This window comes from Eptatretus burgeri, chromosome 16, assembly GCF_056783735.1.
Source record: "Eptatretus burgeri isolate ZD-2024b chromosome 16, Ebu_testis_v1, whole genome shotgun sequence".
NCBI lineage: Eukaryota > Metazoa > Chordata > Myxini > Myxiniformes > Myxinidae > Eptatretus > Eptatretus burgeri.
This window is the reverse complement of record NC_140976.1, coordinates 61,185,245-61,205,823: the sequence shown is the minus strand read 5'-3', so window position 1 is coordinate 61,205,823 and position 20,579 is coordinate 61,185,245. Positions and strand designations below refer to the sequence as shown.

Genomic DNA, 20,579 nt, shown 5'->3' with positions numbered 1-20,579 from the left:
GATCTTGATATTTAAATCAAGTACCTGTTTGTGGTGAGGATGTTGAGGTCACGGAGAGATTCACTTACCTTGGCAGTGATATTCAGGTCTCTGCTGGCTGTGAGCCAGAGGTCAACAGACGTCTGGGTCGGGCCGAGAGAGTCATGGATTCACTGGATCATTGGGTGAGGGGCTGCCGGTACCAGTGCGGGAGGACGAAAGTCCGAGTCTTCAGGTCCTTGGTGCTTCCAGTCTCGCTCTATGGATGTGAGACTTGGACTCTGACCAGGGATCTGAGATGGAGAATTAATTCCTTTGGTACCAGGTCTCTTCGGAGAATCCTTGGCTATCGCTGGTCAGACTTCGTGTCCAACGAGCGGTTGCTGAAGGAGACTCAAATGAGATTTGTTACCTGCATAGTCTGTGAGCGTCAGCTGCGGCTGTATGGACATGTGGCTCGTTTTCTTGACGCTGATCCTGCTCACCAGATTCTCTCAGCAACGGAGCCTCGTGGGAGTGGAGGAGGCCAATGGGCATACCACGTGCCTCGTGGTTGCAGCAGGATGATCAGCATCTCAAGAAGATGGGGATAGGCAAGGCATCTGCCTCGGGGATGGCCAGACGGAGGCCCCTGGAGTTCCGGCAGAAAGTGGACGCAGCGACGCACTGCTCTGGCGCATGCTCCCATACCTGAACTCTCTCTCGAGTGCAGCCTGTGGCTGCCGGTTGCATCATTGGTTGGGACACGGCTATACCGCTGATGCAGTGTCCCCCTTACCAGTACACTGGTTCTCATTTTGCCGACCTCGGAAGGATGACAGGCTGAGTCAACCTCCTGGTGTATTTTAATTTAGCGTCCAACGGGGCTTGAACTCAGGACCCGAGGATCACAAGCCGCCACCTTAACCACTAAGCCAACACCAGGTTTTTACCTGAACTGACCTGACCTATAACTTATCTCCAGGGGTTCACACAATTTTTTTTATTTGTTATTTTTGGTTCTCCAATGAGTACCAGCTGGAATGATTTTGGACTCGGGGAAAAAAAATACATGACAGCTTTGAGCGTGCTCATCCGCTTTCCCAAGTGCCTCTCACTTTAGATTGCATCTTACTCCTCCTCTGTAAGCACTCTCTCAGGACATCCGCTCTAGACGATACACTCACAAGCCACTCTTTTTTTTTTCATTCCAGAAGCCCCTGAAACTCCTCTTCTTCCTCTTCACTCTTGTGTTTTCCTTCGATCTATTTTTCTTTTTTATCTTACAATTTATAAACCTACAATATAACTTCTAAATTAGAAATTATGTTATCATTTATAAATTTAATTTTGAAGTCACAGTATATAAATTATCAGAATTTTCACAGAACAATCTTACCCAATGCCTGGTGTGGGCCTAATGGCTGGAGTGGTGGGCTTGGGATCTGAGGGTCCCGAGTTCATGGGGTTCACTCAGCCTGTTATCCTTCTGAGGTCAGCAAAAATGAGTACCAGCATGCTGGTATCCTGTGTCGGAGTGGCGACCTCTTCAGGATTGTGCCCAATCGCCAAGGAGACTGCTTAGGCAGCACAGAGTATGGCCCCAATGGATGGATGGATGGAATCTTACCTACACCAGCTGAGAAAACCTCCTCTTCTTACTCTTCACTCACGTGTTTTAGATTTTTCTCAAATGAGAATTTTTATATTTTTAAGTGCTTCTTCACCGTTGAGAGATGCGGCCAAAAACGATATATAGCATGATATTTCAAAAAGTTGTGGACGAGTTATGACAAAACTAGCTGGATGAGTCAGTTAGGTGACAAGAACAAGCCGATGAGATTTTAGTTCAGGTCCGAATCCAGATCCGGAATATCAGTGGGATACAAAACGTAAACTGTTCAACCTGGTGGAGGTATGTGCTCTACCGAATGCTGTTCTCGTTTGTGCGTGTGATCAATGAATCAATATTGGCCTAGGGTATTGACACGAGAACTTGAAAATAATTTTCAAATGATTAACTTCAAGTGAAAATGGTTTGGCCAAAATGAAATGTCTGCCAAATAAATACATGTGAAACTAGAACGGGCACTCGTAGAGAGCATATACCTTCGCCGCCGCTACTGTTTTGCTCTTGGCATGAGTGTGGGGAGGGAACAGAACAGAACAGGGAACATTTTAGTGCTGGTTGCATGTGAATCGAATCAGAATTGACCGCGTTATGACCAAAAAATGCACATGCGCAAGGTCGTGACCCCCCTGACCTTTGACCCCCAACCGCTAACAAGAGTAATGACGTCATTGTGTCATGTCGCATATCAATAGATCGGGCATTAAATTCTGAACATTTTGGCATTAATTTCATGCAAATTGGATAAAAATTGACTTCGCTCTGGCAAAAAGACGATTTTGACCTTTTCATGACCTTGACCTTGACCTTTGACCCGATCGCTCCCAAAATCGAATCAAATGTTCCTTGGATAATAACCAATCATAATAACCTAACAAACCATAACTCGATCAACATCCGGCTGAGTTCATGCATTACGTTAAATACCACAGTATCCCCTCAATGGTGAACTCATTCCATCCAGGTAATCGTCCTTTTTCACCCTTAGCTCATCAGCCAAGTGCTTTGCCAATTTTCTGACTCCGATGTTCCTCTCGTATTAGTACGAGTTGCAGTCAGGACAACAAAGCATCACGAGGGTAAAACTAACCTGTCTCACGATTATCTAATACCAGCTCATGTTTCTGTTAGTAGGTGAACAGTCCAATACATTGTGAATTCTGATTCGCATCAATGGCTGAACTGAAGTCTTTCTTCATAGGTCTGCGTTGAGCAGTGGCCACGGCCACAGTAAGTTTCCCGTTTCGAATGATTTTCAATTTTGCTTCATTGCCAGACAGGCAGACAAAAAAATTCTCACTCCTCTCTGCACATGCACGATCAGGACAAATTCAGAGACAAAGTACCGTCAAAACGAAAGACCCGTCTCCCTATTCATGTTCTGATTCGTGTTCAAAATACTCCGTAACATTCGATTTACATAAACTGTTCGTCCATCATAAACTGATCAGACAAATGGATGGACATGAAACAATTAATTGTTTAACCCCGTTCTTCACTTTGCGTGCGCAGAGTAATGCTTTACATGCCAAGGACCCCAAATTATCTCGATTGTTCACCTGTCAAAATGTTGGCAATATGAGGTATACTGACCGTTCCTCACCAAATAAATAATGAATGTATTGCACAAGGACACGATTTGTAAAACAATTCGCACAATACATAAACACAACAATTTCCACAATATATAACCCATCTCCCCATATGCAACCGCTCACACGACCCCGGGCAGTGTTGAAAGGATATGCCAGAGTCGGGTGAGCCTCTGACACAGGAAAACGACTGGCAAACAGGATAAGATGGTCACAGACAAAGGTAGGCAGTGGGAGAGGACTCGGTGAGCAGAAGAGATGGTGGCTGGAGAAGCATGTACGATCAGCAGAGTCTAACTGCACAGCAGGAGAGAAACATCCCACCAGAGCGACATAGCCCCCTCTGTCAGCTTCTTCCTCCATTTTCCCCCACAAAACATGGAGTGGGGGCTCCCACCAACCACTGCCTTCCCGCCAATCTCACTTGCACTGCCTTCCCACCAATCTCGCTTGCACTGCCTTCCGCCAATCCCAGCTCAGGGGCTTTCCGCTTATATCCACCCCGTGGCTTTCCACCGATCTCTGCTGTGTGGGCTTCAACGAATCTATACCTTTCATGGTCATCTGCTGGGAGGAATTAATCCCTTCTCTCTCCAATTGGCTCTGGGGGAATGTGGTCACCCCCGCTACCCCCAGGAATCGGCTGGGTTTACAGAGGAGAATATGATATGAGACACTTTAACTTACCTCGCTGTAAAAGCACATCCTCTCTTCCAACTGCCAACAACATTTTAGAGACGTCTTTTGAATAAACATTTAATACAGCGTAGTACAAGAAACTTTTCAAACTAAATGTGAATATATAAGGTGTTTAAGGCCATAATCTAACTATTGTCCCCCTCTCCCACAAACCCACCAATATTATGATGGTAATGCAAGTTTAAGGTTATATTGAATATTTTGGACCTAGTTGCAACTCCACATTACATCTTTTTTGCACAATGCCAAAAAATATACTTTTATCATTCTTTACTTTATTATAATATCTATCTTCTTCTTGCTCCCCCTTGCAATGCCCAATATCCTTTTATTATGTCTCTTAAAACTGTTAACCAGCATAATGCTTGTCTGCTATATATTTTTCTCTTGAATGTTTCTTTGCTTTCTCATCATGAAGTAAAAACTGTTTTATTACCTTTCTTACATTTATATATATATATATATATATTTTTTTTTTTTTAATATGATTTTAAATGTTAATTTTTTTTTTCCGAATTATTGGATTTATAGATATGAACATTGATTAAGAGAGAATGCTTTTTTGAGATTGGTGCTTAAACGAGGACTGCATAAATACACGAGCTGTTGTCATTGACTGTTCTAGGGGCTCCAAGAAAGCAAAGCCGGTGTTGAACTTGACGGTCCAAGCTGGTGCAGGCAGCTGTGATAACTTGCCTGCACAGCAGCAGCAGCAGCAGCAGCAGCAGCAGCAGCAGCAACAACAGCGTGCTTGGCATAATCCATCAGAGCGTTATGCTCGCATTGGTGGAGTTCCCTTCACACCGACCACCCCACCTGTCTTTGTTGATGATTTTGCCCATAGTGAGTATCTCGATACTTCTTGACTTTTACATCCTTAGTGTTTCCGTCACTTTGTAAAGGATAACAGCTGAGATGAAGAATCATTTGTTTCAATATGTATTGCACAAGGATACGCAAGGATCACTGCGATGCACAAGGAGATCGCTTGGCCCATCAAGCCTGTGTGACATCAACACCACATGAATTCATGCTAACAGTTTATAAACTTGAATTCAAATCGGGAACAGGGTGTTAGGGGTGGAGGAGTGGGTATGAGAACTTTGAAGCAGGCATGGGCATAACAAGCCGTGGACCAAATAGCCAATGTCGGAAGAACTTCTGGTGTTCATGCTTTATGCTTATTGCTTAATCGACAGCAACAGGAACAATTGAGGATCAGAAAGAGAACATGATATACATTTAAATAGACAGAACCATCTGCATATACTATATCTTCTTCTTCTTCTTTCGGCTGCTCCCTTTTTAGGGGTCGCCACAGCGGATCATCCGTATGATCCGCATAGTGATTTGGCACATGTTTTACGCCGGATGCCCTTCCTGACGCAACCCTGGTCGCCTCTTACGACACAGGGATAATCTGCATATACTATATATCAGGCCTATTTTATCGGCACTTAAGGGTGAAACTTCAACACCCAGTAGCAACCTTGAAATTTTCTTCGATCGAGCCAATTTTTTTTCTTTACTGGATTATTTTCTCTTATATGGAACATTTTGGGGAGGTGCTGCATTAAAAAAAAATCGGCATGTCAAAACTCAGGGTGCATACTATCTGGCCCCAGAGCTTTATCTACTCTTATTTTTCCTAGCTGTTTCCTTACTTCTTCAACCGGAGCGCCATTTACTCGTATTATTGTGGTGAGGATGAATTAGCAAATCACCTCTGTGATAAGGTTAATGTTTAATGCAAATGGTATGATGTACAGCCTGCATGGAGGATGGGCTTGGTCCAAATCGATGCTAAGGATGTCTCATTTTGTGTCCTCCTCGTCTGAACTGAGTGGGTCCGGGTGGGTTGAACGAGGATCAGAGATGAAGAGGTACCAAGATGGTGTGATGTCCTTATTCTCAGGGGTGGTTGGCCTGTGTGCTTTCCAGTGCCTTTTCCCCTTGTAGACAGTGGGACTACCAGCAACGTGGTAGAGAGAATTAATTTGGATCTGTATTATGAGGATCTGTTTGAGGGGCTCAGCTATGTGGCCTGCCAATTGTGAAATGATTAACACTACAGTGGCTGGAGGTAGGATCATGGGGGCCGAATGTCACCAATGCCAATGGGTGACCCTGGCTCCACCTGTTAGGTGTGGAGACTTGGGTGGGGACAGGGGAAGCAATAATAGGCAATCTGATGATTCTCTCTCTCCCTCCCCATCTCTTGCTCTCTCGCTCTCTTTTTCTCTCTCTCGGCTATCTTACACTTGGGTTTTCCGTTGCACTTGACTTGTGGTGTTCTTGACATCCTGGACTACTCGGGGCACTCCTTGACAGTGGATTGACATGGGAAGGGACTCTCAAGCTGTGCACCATCCTCGTTCCGGTGCCTGCTTGCCTGGCTGCATCCCGCCTCAGTTGGCATCAAACCTGTTGCCTTAAAAACCGACCCGGTTTGGTATGAATGATTCGTGTGACTGTGATGCGATTGCCGGGTTGTTATTTTTGGTGTTGTTTATTCATTTGTGCCGACATTCTCTGTAATTGTTGTCTTGTGTAATTTATCCTTTGCTTTCTTAAGATCATGCATCCACCTTCAGATGGTGGACAAAAAATGGAAACACCAGGGTACACAAGCCGCCCAACATATATGCAAAGTATGGCGCCGCCACACGTACATGGCCGGCATGTGAAATACTGCATTCAAATCGCTTCTTGGCAGTCTTCTCATCGAGTTTATACGAGTATAAGCAAACTGTGGCTCAAGTCTGGTAATAAGAACCAGCATGGCCACGAGAGGAGACCTCATTGACTTCAAACGAAGTGTTGTGAGCGTTTTGCAGACGCTTGCTTCTCGCACTCTTACTCTCTAAAATAATCTGTATGGCAAACTCTCCCATCTGCTTTCTCAGCAATCCTCTTGAGGAAGTTCAGTCACTCAAACTCCTTGGTCTCACTATCATCGATGATCTTTCTTGTGCAAACTCCATTTCAAAGTGGGCCTCCAAAGCCAGTCACCGACTGGGCATCCTGCATGGTACAAAGTCCTTCCTTGGCACATCCGAACCTCTATCCACCCCCAAAGCCTTTATCCGCAGCTTGATGGAGGACTGCTCTAACTCTTTTGGATGGTGCCCTTCCATCACGCCTTACTCAGCTTGATGCCATGGAAACCAAGGCCTTCAAGATTATTGGACTCTCCCGCTGAGGCGATGGGCTTATCACTTCCCATTGCAGACAGGTCGGTGGTCTCTCTGTCTTCTATCACTTCCTTTCTAGTCTTGCACCCTCTGTTCTTTCCGTGATTTGTCCCACCCCATCCCCCTACCTCCCTCAGGTTTCTGCATGGCACAACCCCTCAACCCCTTTCTGGTGAAACTCCCAAACTCCAGAATCACGGCTGACCTCCACTCATTTGTTCCTCTTTTTTTTCCCCCACCTTTGGAACAATCTTCCACATTCACTTCAATGTCATTCTTCCTTCCAGATTTTCAAGACAGCTTTTCGCCACCACATCACATCATCTCCTATCAAAACCATGATGTTTTATACCCCTGGACACCTCATTCCATGTTTCCTGTTTTTCCTTCCTGAAAGTTTTCTTTTGTTTCCATCTTGTCCACCCTGTGCATCCTCCTCCACCCCTCATTCCTCCCCCACATCCCTAATTTATCCAAGTCTCCCTCTATTTTGTCCTTCAACACTGCTGTTGGTGCCAACCCCCTTCTCTCTCTCTATTCTCTTCCTCGAACCTTGACTCTGTATGCAAAAAAAAGACTGTGGAAATTGCTTGCGTGTCATGAGGAACTGTCTCGAAGGTGATGTCAGCTTTGAAAAAGAAGAAAGCAAAACGTCCTTATCAAAGGGGCAACAATAGGCAGAAGTGCATACTCAGCAAGCATGATGCATGGGCATTAGTCCTGCCTGTGAGGTAAAACAGGAGGGCAATGGCATACAAACTGTGTGCGGTATTAAAGGTAGGTCTTGAGCATCCTGTATCGTCAAAAATGGTCAGAAGGGAACTTCGCAGGGTGTGATGCCATAGCTGGGGAGCTATGCACAAACCGCTCATAACAGGTTACCCATCTTCCATGGCCCTCCCAATCGGCAGACCTCAATCACATAGAGCATTTGTGGGACTGTCTGGAGAGGCGCCTGAGATGGCGGTTTCTGCCTCAATCAAACCGACGTGAATCGAAGAACTTCCTTGTGGGAGGATTGTGCCACGTTCCTGCAGAGCAGTTCCAGACCTTTATTGGCTCCATGTCATGTCGTATCCATGCCATCCTGGGTGCACGTGGTGGCCAAACAGCCTATCAAGTGACACCCTGTTGGTGTTTCCATTTTTTTTTGTCCACTACCTTTTTTTTTCTTTTGTACTGTAGCTCTGCATTTCGTGCGCACTCGTAGAAAGTTTTAGACAGTTGATTTTCCTGCATGGGTTTAAAATTAATTAAGAAGTATAGGATCGTAGTTATCCTATAATTACTGGCTCACTTAGAAGTCACCGAAACATGGTCTGATAAGACTACTCGTATCAAACTGAGATCAAATTGATTGTGCTAAAATGGTCGTCTGCATGACCCATGGGTCATGTGTGGTTCCACCTACTGCAGTGTTAATTCTTCCAATTGGCGGGCTGTCCAGGCGACAATATTTTGTGCTATTTTGGGGTTTCTGTTTTTACGTCTTTGCTTTTTGGAAATGGTAACTGCCCAAAGATGATTTGAGATGCTCCATTGCTTCATTCACAAATTGAGGTGCAGTATTCAAATTCAAGAGTAGAAAAATGTAAAATTCTCTTCCCGAACGATGTGCATTTGCTGAATTGAAGTCAGACAGTATGCATTATTTATGGATGATTTACCTCAGGCATCCACCTTTTTAGGTCATCTCTACCGAGATGACCTCATAAAGCCGGACCAAATGTCCGTACGTCCGTACGTCTGTCAACAATTTTTCTTTCCGATCCTGATGAAACTTAGTATGTGGGTAGAGGTCGATGAGTGTTGCACAACGATATAACTTTTGTCCGGGTTCAAGGTCAGGGACGAGGTCACGAGGTCACGTAAGTTATAAAAATCACCATTTTCAAAACCTATCTAGTTTGCCAAATCTACAAGATATTCAGCAACTGTTTATTGATCATGATAGTAAAAAATATTATCTTGTATCTAACCGGACAGATTTTTGAATTTCCTTCCCGTTTGATCGTCACGTGATCTGGAAGATGGCCAAAAACGCCGATGCGATTCGCAAAGAAGGAAGGAAGAAGGAATGAAATATAAATAATATGGAATAGGCAAAGCCAAGAAGCGAACGTAGAATTCTTCTTACATTCGCTTCTGACTTTACATAAAACTTGTTCACAACTGCATACTTGCCAACTATACCGAGGTACATGTAAGCGCCGCACAGCTGATGATTTTGACGCAATTTCCGGTTACTTCGGCCTGGATTCTGGATCAGCGAACAAATAATGTAAATCACGATTAAAAAATATTTTTTGATGATGCGGGGGATATCTTTATTAAAATTAACTTTGGGGGAAAAATAATTGAATAAATAAATAAATAAATAAATGATCACTTCTGGTCAAGAATAAAAGAAATTAAAGGTTCCGGAAAGAGTTTCAAAATCACTCCCGGTAATGTTAAATACTAAATAAACACTTCCTGTCATGAAGAAAATCACCTTCGGAAGTATAAAATTAACTTTGGGAAAAAAATAATTGAATAAATAAATAAACACTTCCGGTCATGATCTCCCGGCATGCATCATTCCCCATGACAAAAACCGGAAACAAAAAAAAACAAACAAAACAAAAACGGAAGTAAAATGGTCATAGCTAACGACACGGATTCGAAATAGCCAGGGCTATTGTGTTGTTGTTGTTGTTATTTCCTATTCTCTCACGTGCACGCGTTAAGTATTAAGCTCACTTCGTTCGCTATAAAACACATTTTTAGCCTTTTATATTTATACATTTTCCGCCGAAGGTGCAAAAGTTTCAAAATCCGAAATGTAAACGTCGGCATTTATTTTCAAAATATAATTTCGTGCGCGCACGCCAAAATGTGGAGTCATCTTTTACCAAACTGCGTAGTAGAACTGCGCATTAGTCCGGTCATGGCGTCTGAGCAGTGGCCAGCGTGGTTCAGATTGACTGTGGTTTCTGGGGCGAAGGTGATTGTTAAGAAGTATGTCGGCGGTATAAATTCGAGTGACTGTATTGGTGATTTAATCACACAACATCTTGACAACGAATATTCTGGCCGAACGATTGCATCAATTCAGTGCAGCAGCAGGGATAATTCGCAGGCTCCTCTCGATCGTGTCGTTATCTAACATAATCACCGGCGGACATAGGGCTGCAGGCTGTGGGGCGAGGCTATACGGATCCCGGATGAGGGGATAAGTGATAAATTATGCTACATGCATCGGGCTTTCTGATTAATATATCAATGAGTACATTCCATAATTAATGAATTAATAATTAATGAATCTGGCATACAAAATGTTTTTTCATACCTGACATGTTACTTTGTGCAGTCTCACGAAACTTCTGTGGAATTGTTAATTAATGAATTTTTGCTCGCTCTCACGATTTTTCAAACCTCAATATCTCTAAAAAATACTTGACCAATTTTCATTCTGAAAGTTGCGTTACAATCAGTGAAGAATAATCTTCAGGATTATCATAATCTCCGAGAACTAAGCCTACCGGAAGTGAAATGTCCCCAAAGAGTGGATGGACCGGCAAACCACGTATTGCACTTACTGGTGATTCTGATGTGTTTATCCGGGTACTAAATGAACAATACATATTTATTAATTATGTCATTAGTAGTATTATCCTAGTGTATCTCTGTGAACTATTTCAATCTAAACGGTTAGTTTGGACTGTTTTGCGGTTACCTGAACTGAACATTGAGAACTTGTGGTATTATAGAGATGACCGTCACCCCCACACGGGGGTAATTTTTCCATTGGCGTTTGATACCCACCTCTCTTTCACCGACGTTTGACATCCACCTTTTCTCATTGACGCCTGATGCCCCGTTCATGTTGGCTGCCTGGCTCCTGCTCGTGTTGGGCCGAATAGGGAGGCGATGGCCGCCGTTGACGTTTTGTAAACACCCCATGCTTTCGCTCGGCAAATGGCTGCCCTCTGGCGCCCGTCCAGTGCCCCAAACATGGCGTCGTGGGCCAGGCTTGTGTTGATTGGGAGTTGCATCTTGTTCGTTGGTGGGGTAGGCATGATCACGGGGGTTGACGGTTGGAGATCACATGCAGCAATGCGCCAATAGGCAAGCTGGATTTGGCTGAAGTCTGATTGAGGCGCCACCCGCACTGGTCACCTATAAAAAAGGACGGGAGGACCGCCTTCCTGATCGTTGGTTATGGTTGGTGATAGCTCCTGATGGTTCCTTACAGCTCCTGCCCATTGGTTACAGCTCCTGCCCGTTGGTGACAGCTCCTGCCCGTTGGTGACAGCTCCTGCCCGTTGGTGACAGCTCCTGCCCGTTGTTTACAGCTCCTGACTGTTGGTTACGGTTGGTGATAGCTCCTGATGGTTCCTTACAACTCCTGACCATTGCTTACAGCTTCTTACCATTGCGTACAGCTCCTTACAGCCCCTGACCATTGCTTACAGTTCCTTACAACTCCTGACCATTGCTTACAGCTCCTGACCATTGGTTACAGCTCCTGATAGCTCCTGACGGTTGGTGACGGTTGGACCGTTCCTGCTGGTTCTGCTGGCTCTTGGCGTACCTGATTATTGGCGTCCCTGGTTCCTGGATGTGACGACATGACGTCAATTGGTGTTCGAGCCTGTTTGCGGGTGGGTGCACGGCGAGGCAGGGCGCTGACAGCGGACCATGGCACGCTCACACATTTTGGGACATTTTAGTAGACGCACGACGACTTCTGTCTTGGTAAGCCGAGACCGGATTTCTTTTTCCCCTGAATGATCTGCTGGGTACCCATGTCTAGTGTTTAATTGGTAAGTAAGGCATAGTGATAAGCATCTGCTCTTTGTCTATTTTTCTAGAATTGCTTGTTGAATTCTTTATTTGTTAGAGATTTTTTTTGATTGATTTGAATTCATCCATTTACACCACAAGGAAATAATAAGGTCTTCAGTTTATTTATTTTTCTTAATAATAAATTCCTTGTTGACATTTCAACCTGTCCTTGCTTGTCCTTTCCTTCCATTGATCCAGCATTGTCTGAACCTAGATAGACTGGGAGGTAATTCCCAAACGAATTGACCTGTCAGTCGGCGTGCACCAGCGGTAAATGCTCGGTCGCCTTACTTAAGATCTAATCAAGATAAGATTGGTGCATCCCCGATGGCACGTTCCCTGGTCAGGAGGCCACGTGACCTCGAGTTAAACACCAAATTAGACGGTGGACACTGTAACTCGTGGTTGACTGATTGGCGTTCGTGGTTGTTAAGCAACCCACCCACCGTACCATGAAGTTCATTGTGAGCAGTGGCCCCAGGTCTGGTTCTTCCGTGGAGAAATGACGATTAACCCTCTCATAATGCACTCGGCATCCATGGCCGTAACAAAAAAACAACAATATATATATATATATATATATATATATATATATATATATATATATATATATATATATATATATATATATATATATATATATACACATATGTGTTTGTTAGCCCCTGTTGGACTTGGTCCAAAACGGAGGTTTATGGATTTGTGTGTGTCTGCAACCATATCTTGGACATGTCTGGACCGATTTTATTTGGATTTGGCACAATGGCAACACATGATGGTATACATCTGCACATCCTTTTATTTTGACATTTGATCAGAGATGCCTGACTGGCAGCCATTTTGGTTGTAATAAAAAACAACAAAATAAACCCCCGGTGACGAACATGCCCTCAACAACTTCTCGGACATGCATTTACTGATGTTGTTCAAACTTTGCACAGAGATAACGAGTGATGGCATACATATGTACATCTTTTTTTTGTCGAGATCAGGTCCATGATGGCCGACTGGTGGCCATTTTGTTACTTAAATGTGTCCCCAACCATTTCTCAGACATGCATGGTCTGATTTTGTTCAAACTTGGCACACACACAGTACATGATGGCGTACACGTGCCCCTCACTTTATTTTGTGATCTGATTGAAGATGGCTGACTGATCGACTGACGGCCCTTTAACACCACACAGCAAAATTACTAAAAACAATGGGGGCTGTGACATTTTTATTCCTTTTTTTTTTTTCTTGTTTCAATTGTATTGTGTTAATTTCTGGCTGCCATTGATCTTCCTCGATGTTTTCTCAAAGTCCAGGAACCGAATCCCCCTCTTCCGATTGGCCCTTCTTGGTTTCCATGATCACGGGCATTTTCCAGGAACATAACCCCCTCGATATTGGAGGGTTTGCCGTATACCTTCGGTGGGAGTACCCATGTCGGCCCACTGAAAACGGATGGCCGCATCGTGTTCCTCAAATTTTCTTCTTTGTCATGCGTATGGCAGCTTAGCTGCCAGGGCAGCTATCATTTCTTGGAAGCGTGACTCTGTCACTGATGCAGTGCCCCTCTACCTGTACACACTGGTACTCATTTCGCCGACCTCGGAAGGATGACAGGCTGAGTCAACCCCCTGGTGTATTAATTCAACGGCCAACGGGGATTGAACTCAGGACCCTAGGATCCCAAGCCGCCACCCTAACCACTAAGCCAACACCAGGCTGGTCCTCAAATAACGATAAAATTGTCAAGGATAGCACCACGGTCAATAAAGTAATCACCAGGTTGAATCTCAAGGTGAAGAAAGCGTGTAATCAAGACTCTGCACCATAATCACCAATATTTTCATCAACGTTTGAGAGGTGAGGGAGTAAACACTAGGTGAAGAAATCTTGTGATAGATGCTGCACCGTAACCATCAATGTTGTAATCACCTCAGTGCCTCGACCAATCGACGAGTGAAGGGAAAACCGGGCATACCCAATTGGTCAGTGCCTCGACCAATCGACGAGTGAATATTGCTGACATAGCTACAGCTGCACAACCTGTATTTATTATAGTAAGTAGATGGATTGTCGGTATTTTGTCAAGTGAAAAAAAAATACGATGAAAACCCAGTTGACAGCATCCGAAAAACACGGACAAAACCCTGATCACAGAGATGTACATTAAAAATGATAATCTTTTGGAATTTATCGGTCTGTACGTGTCTAAGCTTGTGCTTGTAATGAACATGTGGTGCCAAACTGTTTAACTGAGAGACCTCACACATGTACAGATAAGCAGTAAAGTTTTGTCTAACAGTGCTAAGTGCTGACAAAGTTGCACAAGTTGAAAAGGATTCATGACACAAACTTTTTCTTCGAATATTACCTGATACAGACTGCTTGTGCATCCAAACTTCATGTGATACGACAGACATGATGAGATTCGTTTAAATATTGCTTTTACATGAACTTGGACTGTGTCTTTATCCCCACTTCCCCACAGACACACTCACAGTTCCACGATGGTCCCCTCAAAGCGCACGCAGGGATTTTGGAAATTCTATTAAGCACCGGTAAGAAGAAGCTTCTTTACCATCTTATTATCAAAGACACTTCTGTTGGTTTTTTTTGTTTTTAATAATGAAATGAAATAATGTATGTTTCCTTCCGTGGAACTTCAACGCAGGAAGAGGCCATTCAGACTAAAAGCCTGTGCTATGGTTGCCAACATACAGTTCTTTGTCCGTGCTTTATCCTTGAATGCCAAGCATCAAGGAAGGAGCACGTACCATTTCATTATTTTAAAAGTCTTTCATATGACTCGGCCGGGGTTCACACCGCCGGACCTCTCAGACTTGGAGCGGACGTTCTGACTATTATGCCATAATCATCTTAAGTTGTCTGGAAAGTGTTACTGCCTTTTTGCTGTCGTTTTGTTTATAAATTTAAATGCGAGTACAGTAATTGTGTTATTAAATTTCCTCATTTGGGTTTGCATAATACCCCCTCCCCCCCCCCCACCCTCCATAGTCTCCTCCTTCGTTAAATTCATTTTCTTTGATCTGAAATACTTTAATAATATGCCCTTGCTCACCAGATTCTCCCCAACTTCCTTTCGATTAATAACAATGAATTAACCCTACCCCTATACAGTGCCTCCAGAAAGTATTCATACCCCTCGACTTCTGTCACATTTTGTTGTGTTAACAGCCTGAATTTAAAATGGATTAAATTTATTTTTTTTTTTTTTATCACCGATCCATACCAAATACCCCATTATGATTACATGAAAACCTGTTTTTAGAAATTTTTACAAATTAATCTATCTACAATTCCAGCTGTGTGTGTGTGTGTGTGTGTGTGTGTGTGTGTGTGTGTGTGTGTGTGTGTGTGTGTGTGTGTGTGTGTGTGTGTGTGTGTGTGTGTGTGTGTGTGTGTGTGTGTGTGTGTGTGTGTGTGTGTGTCTGTGACCGCTGTTTCTCGACAACCACTGGTCCTATCTAATTGAAACTTGCCAGGTATATTGCTGGGGACCTGAGTATGTGCCTTTTCAAGGTTTGATATTAATCGGACAAGTGGTTCCCAAGTTATGGCCATTTATTTACCAAACCAATGACAGGACACGTTGCTGCGTCGGCGTGGCCGATGGGGAAAGGGCGCCATTTAGTTACCAATGACAGGACACGTTGCTGCGTAGGCGTGGCCGTTGGGGAAGAGATCCTCAGCCGTGTTCCCCATTACGGGTAACAACATACGGACTTCCGGATCGTTATGACTGACTGTATTCTAATAATTTCTCGATTTATGCGCATTTATAGATAAACGCAATGCCCCAATCCAGTCATCGTTTATGAGAGCGAAGGAACGGCCTGTGTGGTTGTTGTTTCTGGCACGCAGTTTGAATTTTTTTTTTTTTTTTTTTTTTGCACGCACGGGCACGCACAAGTTAAAAATAAAAAGCTGAAATGTCGTGTCAATATATTCAACTCCGAGTCAATACTCTGTAGAAGCGCCTTTGGCAGCGATTACAGCTTCGAGTCTTCTTGGGTATGTCTGTATCAGCTTTGTACATCTGGATTTGGGGATTATCTCCCATTCTTCTTTGCAGATTTGCTTAAGCTCTGTCTCGCTGGATGGGGAGCATCAGTGAACAGCAACATTCAAGTCTTTCCACAGATTCTCAGTGGGATTCAAGTCTGGGCTTTAGCTGGGCCATTCAAGGACTTTCACATTCTTGATCTGAAGCCATTCCAGTGTTGCTTTGGCTGGATCCTTGGGATCATTGTCCTGTTGGAACGTAAATCTTCGCCGCAGTCTAAGTTCTGTTGCATTCTGAAGCAGGTTCTCCACTTCTCCTCGAGGATTTGCTTGGATTTGTCTCCATTCATTGTTCCCTCTATCCATGAAATATTCTAGTCCTTAGTGCTGAAAATCATCCCCATAGCATGGAATGGTGTTAGATGGGTTATCTGTGCTCGGTTTCCGCCAGATGTCACGCTTTACATTCAGGCCAAAGAGTTCAATTTTCTTCTCCTTAGATCACAGAATCTTTTGCTCATGCTCTCAGAGTCTTTCAGGTACCTTTTTACAAACATCAGGTGTGCTGTCATGTGCCTTATTCTCTGGAGTGGCTTTCCATCTGGCCACTCTCCCATAAAGATCCGAATTTTTAAAGTGATTCTTCACCATCGAGAGATGGAGCCAAAATCGTTATATGGCATGGTATTTCAAAAAGTTGTGGACTGATTATGACGAAAGACGATTAATGTGTTGTGACAAAAGTTGGTGGATGGATTGGTTCAGTGACGAGAACATGCCGATTCGATTTTGGTTCAGTTCTGCATCCAGATCTGGCCTATCGGTGGGATAAAAAAAAAAACTTAAACTGCTCAGCCTGGCATTGGCATGTGGTCACCGAGTGCCGTTCTCGTTTCGGATTGTGACAATTAACAAGAAACACGTTTTTGGTCATAACTTGAATAATTTTCCTCTGATTCTCATGATGTCGAGTTCTATCGGTAAGTTGTAGATGGGACACATTTTCTTTTTTTACACTCGATCCATAAATGTTGAAGGTTAAGGTCATATAGTGGTCCGAACAAATGTGGCCATCACTGGATCATGAGCGCCGGAGAGGCTTACTTTTGGCAATTGCTTTGTGATTGCACATATCTAGTTACGTAGTGTGCAGTTGCTCACATACTGTAAGAATCGCACTATCTTGTACTTTTGATTTGTTGTACACTCCCCCTTCCCTATTCCATCTCCAGGCGCTGCACAACGTCATCGCCAGACGCCGCCGAAAGGGCGTACTCAGTTTTCACTCCGTTTGTTTTATTTTTCTTGTTTGTTTGTCCGAGCAATATCTCAGCCATCCTTTAAGCTTGGACAAGGACGAACTGTTTAGATTTTGGTGAAGATCCTTATCTGGATCTGATAATAATTTTTTTAAGTGGTTCTCAACCATTGAGTTTAAGGGCTAAACTAATATATAGCACGATATCTCAAAAAGTTGTGAACGGATTTGGATGAAAATTGGTGGACAGTTTGGGTGTATGACCCCAACGAATTGATTCGATGTTGGTGAAGATCCGAGTCTGGATCTGGATACGAGAATTATTTATTTTTTTTATACGATTCTTCACCATTGAGAGAGAGAGAGAGATGTCCAAAAACGATATATATATATATATATATATATATATATATATATATATATATATATATATATATATATATATATATATATATATATATATATATATATCACGATATTTCAAAAATGTAATGGGCCCGATATGTTCTTGTGGATCAGGCATTACGTGGCGGAGGTATGCCCTCGACTCAATGCCCTTCTGGTTTATATATTTTTTATTTCCGCAATTAATCATTCAATTATTGTACACCCCTCCCTCCCAAGTCTGTCTCCATGTGCTGCACGGTGGCATCGCCTGGCACCGAATGCCCCCTGGCAATGTCGCACGCTGCAGGATACGTTATTTGTTTATTTGGCATGGGGGTGGTATACTTTGAATGTGGCTCGACTTGTTTTTGTCTAACTTGGTCTTTCTTTCTTAGCATTTACTGCATTTCTAAGGTTCTTGTCATCTTTCCAGATAACAACAAAGCAACATTATATTGTGATGGTATTACTCTTGAAGGTTGTGAAGTTACTGCCGTGGTAATCATGGCAGGAAGATGACTCGGTTGTTTACCTGCTGGCTATCGAGTTGTGTGATCTGGGTTTGATCTTGAGTGGGGTGTGACGTAAACACATTGATGATATCGATCGAGGTATGTTATCCACCACGGGAAATAAGGAGAAGCTGACATTTTTGGCGTTAACTCTCTTTCGTTCCGACCAAAGGTTAACGCACCAAACTTCAGCTTCTCCTTACTTCCCATGACGGTTACCATCCCTATACTCAACGTCACATTGATTTAATCCATCGTTCTACCTGTCCACTGATTCAGATCAATACTATCCTTCACCAGCAAGACGACTTCTTTGTTCTTCCTGACTTAACTACAAATTGCTGTTTCGATGCAGTGCCAAGAGGGAGCACCATATTTCAGAATATCCTGTCCTTCATGTTACAGATTTAAATCTGGCCGTCGCATCAGCATTTTGTTTTTGCAGAGCACGGAAAAAATAAACACCACGTTATAAATTAAAAAAAAATAAACAGAGCATTGTTTGCTTGTACCCTGGATAAATTCGTTGTTTGAAATGAGCAAGATACAATTGACTCCACGGTACCTGCAGGAGGTGGGGATGCTGGTGTGTTGCGATTGCACCAGGTATCATTGGCCAGATGGCTTGATCTGTGTCAAAGTTGTATTTGTGTTCCTTTTATAATAAAATAAATGACCAAAAAACTCTGTAATGAGTTTTTGAGCTTTTTTTTTTTTTGAATATCTTGTGGCTGTGAGACTCTCTGACATTATGATTACTGAATCGGTTTATTGTGGCACTGCTCTCTGTAAATGCACATGTTTTCTTGTTTCTCCTTTAGATTTTCCACCAAGTACTGGATGTCCCAGACATGTACTGTTTGTGGCAAAGGGATGCTTTTTGGAGTGAAATGTAAAAACTGCAAGTAAGTGTTTTTTTTTTTTTTGGAATGATCAGATTGGGTTGCCTTTCACACGACTATATATATATATATATATACATATAGCCCCCTCGTTATGCACATTATGCACATTAATATTAATTAATATCTCGAGTCAATGCACAAAACACGATGGCCCGAGATCGTTACCTCTTCCACCGAAAGGTGGATAGAGGTTATGTTTACATCCCAGTCTCTCTGTCTGTCTCTGTCTGTCTGTCTGTCTGTCTGTCTGTGATCAGGATATCTCAAAAAGTTGTGGACGGATTCGGCCGAAACTTGGTGGACATGTTGGGTGTGTGACAAGGACGGATTGTTCTGACTTTGGTGAAGATCCTTGTCTGGATCCGGATACTGGAATTTTAAAGTGATTCTTCATCGTTGAAAGTTAGGGCTAAAAATGATGTATAGCAAAAGGGTGTAGATGGATTTGGATGAAACTTGGTGCACATGTGGTTCAGAAAAACTTGGTAGGGAGCCCCTTATGCTCTTTAGTCTGTAGCCTCGCACAATGGATTGCACCGTCCGATGAAAATTGTTCCCCTGTTGGTCCAAGCTTGCGGGACAACCTGCATCATCCTTTACTGACGGTCTTAGCAGCAGATCCTGCCTGAGATGAGGCTGTTTGTCGACATCATTGCTGCTGATGTAAAGTCTTCCTGTTTTAAAACAGCCTGATCTCTGACCACCAGTTTGTATACCATCCTAGTCACTCAACTCTGCATGTGTTGTTACTCCTCTCTCAGCATTACTCGGAGGGCCTGAATCTCAATCAATGGGCCAAGACCATCTCCTTGAACATATCTCAGGAATTTGACAGTCTGGCACCCTGCTTGGCTTATCGATATCTTTGCCTGTGGCATTCAAGGCTGACTTAATTCCTGGATTTTTTTGAAACTTCTTTTACTCGTAGCAGTCAATGAGTTGCCAACGATAGAACTCTCTCCTCGCCTGTCCTAGTAGAGGCTAGAGTACCCCAAGGCAGTGCTTTAGGCCCAGTCTTGTTTTCCTTTTTGCTTTATTTAATACATGACCTGAGGCTCGTATTGGAGCGTGCGCGCGCGCGCATACACACACACACACACACACACACACACACACACACACACACACGTTTGACGAGACAAACACAGCCACTGAGCTTAGGGGAAGTGATGTCATTTCCTGGGGTACTCTGGGTACCTGCGATGTCACAACAATGGCACCGCCTTTCTCACCACACTCAGCAGGGAATTTCTTTCTCCCCATGGATACCAACCTATGGGGATTGATTGTCCATGGTCTTAGCCTTTTAAATAATGAACGTCAAGCAAGGAAGCAGCATGTACTATTTTCTTTGGTCTTTGGTTTGACTTGGTCAGGGTTTGAACTGCTGACCTCTCAGATTTGGAGCAGACACTCGCTAACCATTACACCACTGAGTCTGCTTGATCTTCATTTACGTAAATAACCTCTCCAATGCTCTGGAAAATCCTTTCTTCCTTTTTACCTCCACCAACGAAGTTGAAGGAGGTTATGTTTTCACCCCTTTCTGTGTGTTTGTCTGTCTGTTTGTTTGTTTGTCTGTGTACAGGATATCTCA

General features: G+C 43.4%; 1 protein-coding gene across 2 annotated transcripts in view; it reads left to right on the top strand.

Annotated features, from left to right (window-relative positions):
* The window catches only part of KSR2 (kinase suppressor of ras 2), a 201,073-nt gene that overhangs the window by 105,351 nt on the left and 75,143 nt on the right, over positions 1-20,579 (top strand). For both annotated transcript variants that reach the window (XM_085860306.1, XM_085860305.1), the window contains exons 6-8: positions 4,505-4,722; positions 14,386-14,455; positions 18,899-18,982. In XM_085860306.1, the coding sequence (XP_085716432.1) occupies positions 4,505-4,722; positions 14,386-14,455; positions 18,899-18,982 (372 nt within the window). The remainder of the gene's footprint in view (positions 1-4,504; positions 4,723-14,385; positions 14,456-18,898; positions 18,983-20,579) is intronic.